Source organism: Charadrius vociferus, unplaced genomic scaffold, assembly GCF_000708025.1.
Source record: "Charadrius vociferus isolate BGI_N301 unplaced genomic scaffold, ASM70802v2 scaffold917, whole genome shotgun sequence".
Lineage (NCBI taxonomy): Eukaryota > Metazoa > Chordata > Aves > Charadriiformes > Charadriidae > Charadrius > Charadrius vociferus.
The window spans coordinates 235301-248058 of record NW_009649175.1 but is presented as its reverse complement, the minus strand read 5'-3'; the positions used below and the strand labels follow the sequence as shown (position 1 = coordinate 248058).

At 40.1% G+C, this 12758-nt stretch overlaps 1 protein-coding gene across 3 annotated transcripts in view; it reads left to right on the top strand.

Annotated features, from left to right (window-relative positions):
* The first annotated feature begins 5239 nt into the window (after nt 1-5239).
* The window catches only part of SLC5A1 (solute carrier family 5 (sodium/glucose cotransporter), member 1), a 26297-nt gene continuing 18778 nt past the window's right edge, over nt 5240-12758 (top strand). For all 3 annotated transcript variants that reach the window (XM_009888565.1, XM_009888564.1, XM_009888563.1), the window contains exons 1-2: nt 5240-5326; nt 7412-7483. In XM_009888565.1, coding sequence (XP_009886867.1) covers nt 5240-5326; nt 7412-7483 — 159 coding nt within the window. The remainder of the gene's footprint in view (nt 5327-7411; nt 7484-12758) is intronic.

Sequence of the window (12758 nt, the reverse complement as noted above, 5' to 3'; positions counted from 1 at the left end):
TAGATTCTGTCAGAACTCAGTCTGGCCAAAAGACACCTCTGCACAAATGTATCTGGTAATTTATCAATATTTTTTGGCTTTATATAACATTAGTATACTTTTTACACTCTTCACGTTCATTATTTCAATTTCTTTTCTTCAACTGTAATCTGTGTATGATCTTTTTTGTTGTTGTTTTGGATTTTTTTGTTTGTTTGTTAGCTTTTCCTTCCCCCTAATAGGGAAGTGTTTCCAGGTAATTCTTTCCACTTTTATCCTGACCAGAGATTTCCATGGCTGTTCCTGATCAATTTATTGCTCCAATAACTAAAATGTGTTTGTACCAAATGCGAATACTATCTCTTTCAGCCCAGATTCCTTAAAGAGTGATTCCCCTGGGTTCTCTCCAACAATGTGTTTCTGTACTTACTGGTTTTCCAAGAGCTTCATATTGCATTTTGTACAGTATTATTCAGATTTTTTTCCTCATTTAATTTTCCAGCCAAACACTGCAAACAAGAGGTTTCACTGAGGAGCCTCTGGGACCCTGTAGTGCAAATGGGACATATATATTAAGCTATTACATTACTAGATTATGATCTTTTCCCTCCTCCACTTAGATTTCTTTAATCAAATTAACCTATGAACTTCTACTGCTACTACAAATTTGTTGCTTCTTATTTCCATAAGTCAATCAAAACATATCCACAAGGGCTGAGGCTATCCGTAGTTCAAGACTGATTACATTTATTTCGAGCAAAATAGAGTATGAGCAACTAGGGTTTTCATTAGGCCACCTGCAAAACTGGGGAATTATTTCAGTGGAAGGGGCATCAGCCTCTCATCTCCTCTTTGTTTCTCTCCTGTATTTTATGCAATGGAGATATTTTTTCCATAAAGTATCTCTGAAACATGAGTGGCAAAAATATGAGAGAGTTGTGATCATGATTATGCAGCCGCTCTGGATAATTCCTTCTATTATTTAATGTTAGCTATAGTAGAAGTGGCAAATCAGCATGTATCAACCTCTAAAAAATATTTTTCTGGAAACATTGTTTTAGGGGAAAGGTAGGAAGCTCCCAAGAAGGATTAGCAAGCCTCTAACATATACAAAATATTATGGATTCAATCATGAGGGTAATAAATGTGTTGTGCGTTATATAGTGAGATAATAATCATACTTCTGTTTTAATGAGAATGCTACTCAATTAAGAAGTTGCTTGTGGGGAACAATCTGCCCCACAGTCAGGTGGCTATATCTGATGACAGTCTGCATTGGTTTTGGGAAGTATTTTTTAATCTGCTATCAACTTTATTAGTTCCAATGGAAATGTCAAACCCATCTCTTCATATCAATCCTCCCCTATTAATCTCCTGATTTATAAGAAGGAATAAAACATTAATAAAACAAAAATAAATTCAAGTTACCCTATTTGCTGTCTTAGCCTATCTTGTAGGAAGAGTACTGTCCTTGGACTGTTGTTTTTATAACATTGACAATGCTTAGATACTGCAGGGCTGGGCATGCTTAGTGTTCACACAGAGATAGTTTAATTGGTTGCTGAAGAACTGAAGAGATTTACTTGCTTCAGTTCTGTTGGTCTAACTGCATATAAACCTATTTTCATGTCCTCTGATGTTTCTCCTCCGTAGAGATACTAATTAGAAAATTAATCTAGAAATAGGGTTCATTTTTCTGATCCTCTAAGTGAATAAGAATAGAATGACCTTGCTTTCTTTCTGATAACCTTTTTGGGAAGGCACCTGTTTTCCTCCCGACTTTTACTTCTATCTATACCATACCTACTGGAGCTTGGATCTTTTTTCCTTTCAGTAATTCCTCTTGTATGGAATCCACTTTTTAGTTTCCAATATTTTTGTCATCCTTCTGTGACTAATTCTTCTAATCGGACATAAGTTTTGCTCACTTAAGCAAGATTGCACAAAGAGAAAGAGGACTTGTGACATCAAACAAAAGATACTAAATTATCCTTCAGTCTCCTACTGTAACTGCCATCCTCTATTATTAGGACCATTTTATGAAAACTTTGCTGAGAGCCTTTGAGTTTCTATTTTGTCCACTGGCAAATATGATCTCTTCTCACTGACTTCATACTTTGTGTCTAGGAAACCAGCAGAGGAGACTTTACTAACATAGTATTATAGCTTTCTGCAAGTAGAATAACTGCAAATTTTTGTCTGGTTTTGTCCTTCATTAATTGTACAAAGGATCCTGTGTATAAATTAGCATTTCTGAAGACCATCCCAAGAAGAAATCTGATGGCTTTGTAAAGAAATTCGGAGGAATGGCAGAGAAAAGATTAGAGGAGTTCCTCTGTGGGGGGTAGTTTGCATACTAATGCATCTTTCTGTTTGTAGTTTGTTTGTTTTACTATTTGTTTTATCATTTGCCATCTTCAGAAGGAGGACTTACACGCAAGTTTTTAAGAGACTGGGCTAAATGGCAGCAAGGCAATGGCTATAACTCTCAAATTTTCTGTGCTACTGCCCCATTTTCTAATGACAATAGGGCAGTTGCAGCTTCTACATAATGTACCTGCCCTGTGCCCCGTAAGACAGTGGTGCCTCTGTCAGCCCTTGCTGTTTTATAGTTGGGTATGCAAATTCACGACATAATTCTGTTTGGTTTCCATCAGTAACCTGGACTGTGATTTTGAACAAGTTACCACACCATTCTGTAGCTGTTTGTGCTGTCCATTGTCTGTTTTGTCTATTCAGGTAGGAACAGACATCTTTGTGATAAGCTAAATATCATCAGACTTGATCCAGAGGGGAGCAATCATTATAGGCATGGATCACAGTCACTGTGTTGTGCTACTTTGCCTAATTGTTTTTCTCACTCCCAATAAAATCTCTTTTACTTCAGTGAATTGGCCTGACTCACAGGAAACAGGAGTTTCTTCAATATATTAAATTATTTGTCATTTTGTCTGGTATTGGAGTCCTACACTCGCTCCACCAGACTCTTCAGGATGGTGAGAGCACCCACTGAAGCACATTGCTAGCTGGGCATTATCATTGTCTCCTGATGCGAAGTTCACTCTTCACATCAGGAGGTTTACTCATGCTTATCTTTGAAAGCTTTAATACAAAGGTAGGTTCAGCCTTTTTCGAATCTGGCAACTTGGCTGACCTTTCAGAGACCATTTATATGCATTCAATTAATGAAGTGACTCATTTAGTACACCAACAATCTGCTGAGTATAATGCTTCTAGGTTTCTCTTTGGACTCCAGATAGGAGGATGTAGAGATCAGATATTAAGAACCTCAAGAAAGATGCCTCCCCATTTTGACAGTCCTGTAGAAAATATTTGGTTTCGGTTTGTGGCCTTCAGAGAGAAAACAGAATTAAGTTTGCTTCCATGGTATATAAAAATAGGAATTGCATTATTATTATTTTTTAGAGACTGATTTTCCGCTGCTGTTTCAAACTTTGGAGTCTTGTTGATGTGGGCAGGAGGCTGTAGTGTTTCTTAGCCTCTGAGCTCTTTTTTGCAGTGGTCGGGAAGAGAACACAAAATACGTTATAGTAGATAAGTTTCTGTCTAATGTTGGTTGTTTGTTTTTTTTTTTTTTTTGCTTTACCTCTGTAGACTGACGCAGAAATGGAATTAATGAAAACCAAACTTTTTGTTAGTTGCAAGGACCCATAGAAATCTATGTCAGTCTTTGTAAAGAAGTGCCATCTACAGCCTATCTTAGGCAAACTGTTTCCTGATAATTAAGGTTAGTAAATAAGTCTTTTATTTTCCTCTGAAATACACAGCAGGGAAGGCTGCAGCTAATGGGAATTTTGGATGCTCAGCAACTCCCAGGGTTAATTTTTTCTTTGTTGGATTTAAAGCTAACATTTCACAGTCCTGTAGAACAAACCAAAGGATGTGTTTTGGGAGAGATGCCTAAACTATCAGAGGACAAGACTGTTTTATAAGAGTACAGGTGCTCAAACAACAGAGATATTTTTATTTTATTTTTGTAGGTAACCACACTTTATTATAGCTTCTTAGACTTTGATGCTTTTTATTAGCCACAGTTACCAAAGGGTAGTTTACCTAAGAAAAATCAGTTGCCAATGAACACAACGCCAGACCTCAATTTCAATTTCCGAGAAAATAACCACTGCAAGACCTGCCAAACCACTGCGCTTTCTCTGTACTGTACTGCTTGTTCTGCTCAGCGTAACTTCAGGGTAACATTTTACTCCCAAAAGGCAGCCTAGTCAGTTGTAAATGAATAATGGTTCCTGAATATCAAGCAGAGAATAGGACTTTCCAGTATCCTCAGAGCCCAGAAATGTGCCTGCCACCTGCGCCTCTTGTTCTAAATATCCTGGATTTTTCTGAGCTCTTCTAGCTCAAACAGAGGATCGCAAGCATCATTTGGGGAAGCTTCCTTATTAAAAGCTGTGAAGATCTGTCTATAATCAGTGTGTTCCACATCTTTATGACCAGTTATTTTGCTTAGCTTGATTTTGAAGTCAGAGGAACAAATAAAGGGAGAGCAGACCCAAGCTCTGATGAACTTTGAACTTATTTGAATGGGAAGCTGATTAGCCACAATAGAGAGAACCAACACCAGGGTCTAAACATCCTGAAATTCAGCACAGTGAGCTCCTGGATCTGAGTCGTGTGGTTCACATGCATCTTTACCTGTATCCATGTGAGAAATGTAAGCATGTCCAGGTTGTCTCCTTCCCAGAAATACAGGGCTGTTTCTCCATTGACAAATGCTGCTGAGTTGGGAGATGACACAGAGGGTGTCCCAGCTCCTGGACCCCTGGGTTTTCCCCAGGTGTCAGGTCACTCCTCACAGATAATTGTTTACCATCATCATCGAAAAGAACTACGTCTTCCATGACTAGATTTACAGGTACAACCACTTACAAAAAAAAGTATTCACACACAGCGAGGTAAATATGCGGGTTTATTGCAGCCAAGCCACTCCTTTCCGTGCTCATTCCTTCTCAGACATCTGCTCGGGGATGTTAAAACCCTGAGCACCTTTGGCAGGGGGACTGAACTCTGAAATCTGCAGCACCTGTAGCAGAGGACCAATATTTGGGAAGGAATTGTTGCCCGAGGAAAAGCAGCAGCTTCAACTTGTGTCCCACGGGAGACGATTGAATCTGAAGTTATATATTATATAAGACGTAGGGATGACAGCAGTTTATCATTAACCTGAACTCTGCAAGAAGCATATAAGGAGAGAAAGAAGAAGAAAGCCAGGGAAGCAGCCAGGATGGAATCTGACATAAGGATCAACAATGCTGCGGACATCTCTGTTATTGTCATCTATTTTTTGGTAGTCCTGGCAGTGGGACTATGGGTAGGTTGGGATTTTATTTTATTTTATTTATCTTTTAACTTAGTGAGCAGGTAGTTTATAGGGTCCTGGGAAAATGCCTCAGTAAATGAAAATGTATAATTGTATAAAGATTTTGGTGCCTAATAGAGATAGTTCATAAGTGCGTGGTGGGGAAAATGTGGGGACTGGGAGAGGCATCTGTTTACGCGGATGAATGGAACTAGTGAGCAAGGTGGAGAAATGAGGTTTGTGTGGGGAAGAAGCTGAGCGATCTGATCTGTAAAGACCGGGGCAGCTAGAGTCCCTGTTAGAAGGCAGGTAGAGGTGAACAGCTGGGGTTTAGCTCCGCGGAGCACAGGGACTGCAGTGAGAATTGGTGGTGTGAGGGGATGCCACAGGAGGAGTGAGAAGAAGGAGTCACAGGGAGAAGAGGTGAAGTCAGTGTGCAGGGAGGGCAGTATGGTGGTGTAACAGTAAAGCTGCAGCTGTGACTGTGTGACAGACCAGGGACTGCAGAGCGCTCTCAGCAGAGGAGCGAGATGGGTCAATATCGTAGGTGCCGTTTGAGGGCAGCGTTGTCGTGGCTTTTTTTGCCAGCAGGACCTTGACTACAGGGTGCAGTGCCATTGCAACTATGAGGAAGGAACAGTTTCAGGGGTGGCAAGTGATGGCAATGACATTCGCTTGGTGATCTAAGCAGAGCGGTGCCTCCTGCCTTCACCCTGGCAATGCTGAATGTGCTGAGCGCTGCAAGGGAAAACTCCGTGCCTAATCCGAAAACAAAGCCCAGTGCTTTCTCAGCTGATGGAGAAAGGCAGATACTGTCCTATTGGTGGAACCTCCCGTGCTAAAGTGTTTGAAGATAATAGGCCACTACTGTGAGCAACAAAGCTGTAAACAGTGGAATGTCACTAAATTTCTGTTTCCTTGGGGCAAGCTCTCCTGGTCACCTGAACACCTGACCATTAACAAGTGGAGAGGAGGCATTGTCCCTCAGTAATCCTGTGCTTGCCAGGAGCATCCCAGGGGTCAGATGCAAAACAAATCTCCCTTTCTACCAGTTCGGCAGTGTTTTGAAGAGCACCAAAAACAGACACAAACTTTTCTTTAGCTCTTCGCCATGGTAGTAGATGCCAAAAGCCTAGCAAAAAACTGAAGCCCCAGCATACCTGAACACCTTGCTGTCTTGCAGGCGGGAGCTGAGTCTTTGGCATGAAAGTCTGGCTGTTGCTGAACTTTGTATTAAAGGTCTGCAACAAATAAAGGGCTGATCTGTGGCTTGTGAGGCAATTGTGTACTGAGTAATTCCTGGAACTGTTTCTTTCCAGCGACAATGTCCTCTTTATTGGACAAATACTTAGTTGCGGTGTGTAGTTAAATGTAAATCTATTGTAATTACTTGCCGCCTTCTGCACCAGAAGAAAAGATCTGGCTAATTTTCCTAAGTTGTGTTTCTTTATTTGCCTGTTCAAAGTCCATCAGAGGAGACAATGGGAATCCGATATTTGGATCAGGATCATTAACAAAAATTGGATGAAGCTTCCTCCTAAAGCCCAACCCTTGACAAATACAAAATAATTGTGTGAAAAGGAAATTCTAGTTGTCTTCTTTTTTTAAACTTCAGAGAGAAATGGTTACAATGCTGATATCATGACAAGAAAACAGATTTTTGTAGATATCTGCTGGGCTGGATAGTATTGAGTAAAAAAGCTGCACACTATCTGTTAATGAACTCGCAATTTATAGTAATTTTTGATGCCTGAAATCAAAGGCATTGCACCCTGATGAAGTGTTCATATTAGCTTTTATTTGAGTGATGATTTTTTTGGTTAAATTTACTTTTATTTTAATGTTTTGCTTTGTAATGAAAGGTAATGCAATGAAGCTTGAACGGTTAATGTAGACCTAGGTGCAAGAATCATTGCTCAGTTGTACTATTTTCTTCATCATAAGCTTGTTTGTTTTAGCCACTCTGTTTATTTCTTCCACTTTACTCTCCCCATATATTGTATCCCTTCCTTCTAGCTGTTCTTAGTCTGTATATAGCTTGCCTATTATACTTAAAATATGATTCAATCTTTCTTTCTTTCTTTTTTTTTCCCCCAGGCTATGTACTCAACCAACCGAGGGACAGTGGGTGGATTCTTCCTGGCTGGACGAAGCATGGTTTGGTGGCCAGTGAGTGCTATATATTGTGTGTTTATATAAAATATATGTGTGTATATGTGCATCCACTCCTGTATGACTATGTCTAGTCCTTAAATATTAAGTATCTCTACAATACTGTCAAGACTGTGATGGCTGTATTGTGTAGATGCACTTCAAACTCTTTCTCTGGCCATGGTGATACAGAGCAAACAGCACAACAAAAGCCACCGATAGGCAGGGAAAAGGGTTGGGGAAGTTGACCAGGTTGAGCTCTGAGCTGTCTTGATTATGTGACCAACTTGTTTGGCCCTAGGTGCATTGGTAATGTCAGTGTAGACAAATCCAATGCTTTGCCTTTCAGTCTGCTTTAAAACTTCTTAATATTTTAAATTTATTACTTTCATTTTACTCAAAGAAGCTGGCTCATTTTGAGGTTATCACAGAGAATTAATTTACTGAATTTTTTCCTCATATTGTTCTATTGTTTCCACTTTTGGTAACAAGTTCTGGTCTGTACAAGGAGAAAATCCTGGAAATATTATTATAAGTTATTGGTAAAATATAGTGTAAATTTATTTCAACATTATCTGTGACTTATATTGTTTGTCTTCTGTGGATTTGTATAATCTTCCAAATTGGGGAAAAGGAGTCACAGCCACAAAATATGTTCATAGTCATCCAGCAGGCCTCTGGCAGAAGTGATATTAGAAACAATTATCTGTTTCTTCTAGACCATACAGTCTGTATAGGCTGACTTTTTGGAAAAGCAGAAGACTTAGACAAACCTGCATTTTCTGTATTACTTGTATTGTACATGCTTCCATGTGCTTGAATGGAAATCCTCAAGATTCCTGATCTTGCATTCAGTCTCCAAAAACGTTTTTGCACTTCATTAAGACTTCTGATTCAAGATTTTCGCCCACATGGATTCAGTTACAGGATCATGGAGAGTGAGAGTAAATATTTGTTGTCTAAAAATTTAGGAATTTTCTTAAAGTATGCTGCAGAAATACCTACACATCTTCCAGTCATCTTGCTTCAGTGCTTCTGGGAACTGCTGTCTGCCTTTAGAAAGGATTGGGACTGCCTCTTTAATGACATAAAAAGATTAAAGGCTAGTGACAGTAAAAGGTTTCCTCATTTGGTATAGTAGATCTAAGAAAATTCATGTTCCACTGGAAGGCTGAAGAAAGAGAAATTTTCCAAGTTATTTTAAGAAAAATCCCGTAAGTCTAGGCAGAGAGAAAAAGACGAAACAGATTACTCTGCTTAACTGTCACTTTACCAGTGGGCTGGTTTTAACCTTCAGCAATTGTCTATGCCTGTCAAGGGTGAATATTTCCTTTTGTGCAGATGTAAATGGAGGTGGAAGAAACAAGGCAGGAAGTACTCGCCATAAAAAACTTCTGTCTTGCTGCAGTGGCACTGAGAACTCCTAACAATTTCCCTAAGACCCAGGGAAGATTATCTAATGCTGAGTTCTCTGCCAACACAAAACCAACAGATTCAGTAGGCTCCCTTCCTCCAGTGGGAAGACAAAAGGGATGACCCCACAGTGCAGTGGTTGGTGCTAGGATCATCTCTCTCTCCTTCTGAAACTCTGCGAGCTCAGCATGGACGGCAGTTCTCGTCATCAGTGGAGTCCTAGACCACCCCTTCGATCCTTCCCTTTGGAATGCCAGGAGTGTCTTTCTGCACCATAAAAATAAACCCCTCTTGCTATTCTTCCTGGTATCACTCAAAACAAACAAATGGCAAGCACTCAAACCACAAACTAAATACCATGTCAGCAGCACCACCTTGGAAAGTTTGCCTTGGATAAAAAGCAATTCCAAAACACCTTATTCCCACAGTTTGGCAGGTAGATAGGATGTCCATCACCCAGTGCAAACTGGGCTGAAATGACTAGGAAACCAATAAAAGTATTGAAAGTTCAGTCAAAGATGAGATCTCAGTTCTGCAACAGCTAATGCTGCGTGTATTTTTTTACTTCTTCTGTGCTTTGACTTTTCTTTTGTGCCATGTCAGGACCACATCATGATTCTGGAAAACCCAGATACATTTCCAAAGACTGTAGATGAGAGACAGGGTGGGGGAAGTTGTTTTGTATGTAATTGGAGGCTTATTTATCAGATCTCTTCCTTGTGATTTCACGATAATTACTCTTGCCATGTAACTGCCATTGTAATTGGAACAGAGAAAAACAAAACAAAACAAAAAAATCCTTCCACAAACTTGTTATAAACTTAATTCCCTCGATCTTTTTGTATTTTTCAGTGGTTGTGCTGTGTTCTGTGCTCTACAGAGCAGCCATAAGTGGCTTTTCTGACCCCACAGGGAGAGGCTCATTAGCAGTGTATTGGGATCTCTTGCTGACAAGCCTGGGAAAGAGATTCTATTCACTTTAATGATATAATAGCTGTGGTTTAGTAGACTAGAGGAGACTGGCAATCGAGTGCTGGAGGTTAGTCCACTTTTGATATGGATGTTGCATGTTTGTCAGTCACTTTGCCTAATTGTGATTCAATTTGTCAACGTATAAAGTAGGAGCAAGACAGTTATTGTGGGCCAGATCTGTCCAATCTGTCCATTGGCTCTGATTGTTGGCTCCAGCAGAATCCATGAAGGGTGCTTTGTATTTTGCAGAACCAAGCCCACAGCTAGTCTTTTCTGGCTTTTCTGCGGAGGTAATAGGTCACTTCTGTGTTAGTTCATTGGAATCACTGCCCTGGTGCAGTGGATGAGCCAACTCAGTAGTTCCAGTAGTTAATTAGGGATCAAGGTATATAATTACATTGTCACCGATTGCCATAAATTGAAATCCATCGTAGTTAATCATAATGGTATGAAATGCTGCGCCCTTTCTGCAGTCTTTCTACAGAAACTGAGAGAAGAATCTTCAAGAAGCTGGTTTTGGCCTTGGGCTTTGAGGGAAATGTCTTCAGGAAAGACACCTATGGCTTTTTTTAGTACTCCAAATCAGCTCTGCTTTTTCTAAAAAGACACAGGGAAGCTCAGGGAAAGTGACAGCTTTTAACAGTGGGCCTTGTAAACCAAACTTGAGCTTCTCTTGTTAGATGAAGGAGTTAGGTTCAGCCAAGTACTTTCCACCATTGTAGGAAATGAAGTATCTGTTCCTGGAGAACAGTCAGCTTTGGTAGCAGCTGCTCTCACTGGATTAACAGTGTTTCATGCACAATTAAAAAAAACCCAAAACCAAACCAACAACCCTACTTCAATTTTGAAGATTTCCTGTTTTTGAATTTTGTTCTTCAGGTTCTGTAGTTTTGCAGATAGAGCTGTCTGCACAAAATTATGGGTTACCTTACATACCTCAGTTCCTGAGGCATAAATGCTAATAGGACAAAGAGTATCTGCTGGGCATCTGAAGTCCAGCTACGGTTAGAAAGATTTACTGAAGAGTAAGTAGGAAGCATGCAGAGTCAAGGACATGCTACATTTTAAACAGAAATGTAACTCAGCTCGTTTGTTGTCGCTTACGTGTTAATTTTTGTGAGACAGATAAGAATTAAGGAAAAAAGACCCCAGATTTTTGCTTGAGTTCTGCATGGCTTATTTTCATGGCCATCAGAACTGATCATTGGCACGACTTCTCTGATGTCTACATCCAGTTATGTTTTACATATTCTCAGAAATCTCCCCACTTGCTGAATCTGACACTGTTGTGAGGAGCCAGGAAAGACAACTCTGGTATGAATAATATTTGTATTTCCTTTTCTTATAAAGTGGAATAAGAAATTAACTAATTTTGTCAAGTTCCATGCAAAAAATAGTGTGAAATTAATAGTTTTCAGAATAGAAAGAATAATAAAGTAATCTGGTAGAAAAGGTGAAACAGATTTCTACAGAATTCATCAGAATTTTCCAGCCAGCCGGGAGGTGTTGTTTCTGTTTCAGAGGACAAAGGTGGAAAGGTATCAGATCAGCCTGCTTGTGACTGTGCTGTTCCAACAGCCATTGGGCTTCTTGGAAGACAGAGACACATTTGATGAGTAGTGTGTATCCCCCTTTCTTGCTTAGAGAATTAGGAAGTGTATAAATGTTTAATTTGGCAGTAATGCAATACACAGAACTTGCAGAGTAATTGGGAAATCAGAATAAAAACCTGCACAAGAAGTGTCTCAGAACCTTGAAAGGGTGGCAGTAATATTTCATTGTAAGCAGTGTACTGATTTTTCCAAAGTGAGGAAGGGTGATCCCAAAAAACTCAGGTAGAAAAAATGATGTCCTTCCGTCAGGGTAAAGTCACATGTTGCAGGGAAGAGTTATGAGTTAGAGAAGCATGGACAGTGTCGAGGAGTAGTTCTCAAACAAGGGAATGAGAAATCTCTCCAAGGAAGAGGGGTTTGAGAAGCAGCTTCTGCAGGTGGCCCATGGGAGGAGCGATACCTCAGGGCAAGGCTCACGGCCTCATGCTGGTGTGAGGGAGCGTCTGCTGTTCTCTGTAAAGGGGCTGAAGGCCACAGGCAAGGTGGGCTTGGGACCGGGGAACAGAGTTTGATACCCAGTGAACACTTCCAAACAGAAAAGCAGACATTAGGGGCACAGGGCATGTACTAGTGGGTCCCAGGAGGGAGAAAATCCACAGGCTGTGAAGTCTGCATGCTGTCACTGCAGCGGTCACTGATTTGCAGACTACATCATATGTGATTTGTAACCGCAAGCGCCAGGATGTCAGTGTGTCCTCAAGTTAATGAAAAGAGCAAGGTGAAACAGTTAATGAGTAACGTGGAAAAAACATAGTGATCATCACCTCTCTGCAATGTGGTGGTACTTTTCCTGAACAGAGTACTCTTGTTAAAACCTGACCTCTTAAAAGATTTTAAAAGAGTTAATGTTCCACGTTTGCCTCAGGTTAGTTTAGTTTTTTGTCCTCTCTATCCCTCTTAACACCTTTATTTCCTTTCAATCAACTTTCTTCTTTACTTTTCTCCTAGATCTGTTTTTAAAATCAATTCACTAACATACTCACTGAGAACAGTTAACACTTCCAGAAAATTGTTTCCCTCTGTCATCGCCCAGCTTAACACCTTTATTTCCTTTCAATCAACTTTCTTCTTTACTTTTCTCCTAGATCTGTTTTTAAAATCAATTCACTAACATACTCACTGAGAACAGTTAACACTTCCAGAAAATTGTTTCCCTCTGTCATCGCCCAGCTTCAGCCCAGCATTCTTTAGGTCATGCATGAGTGTACTGCAGCATCTACCGATGGCAAATCAAGCAATTTCACTAATCGGTATTTTTAGTACAAAACCACCACAGCAGTAAGTTCTTCAGCAGG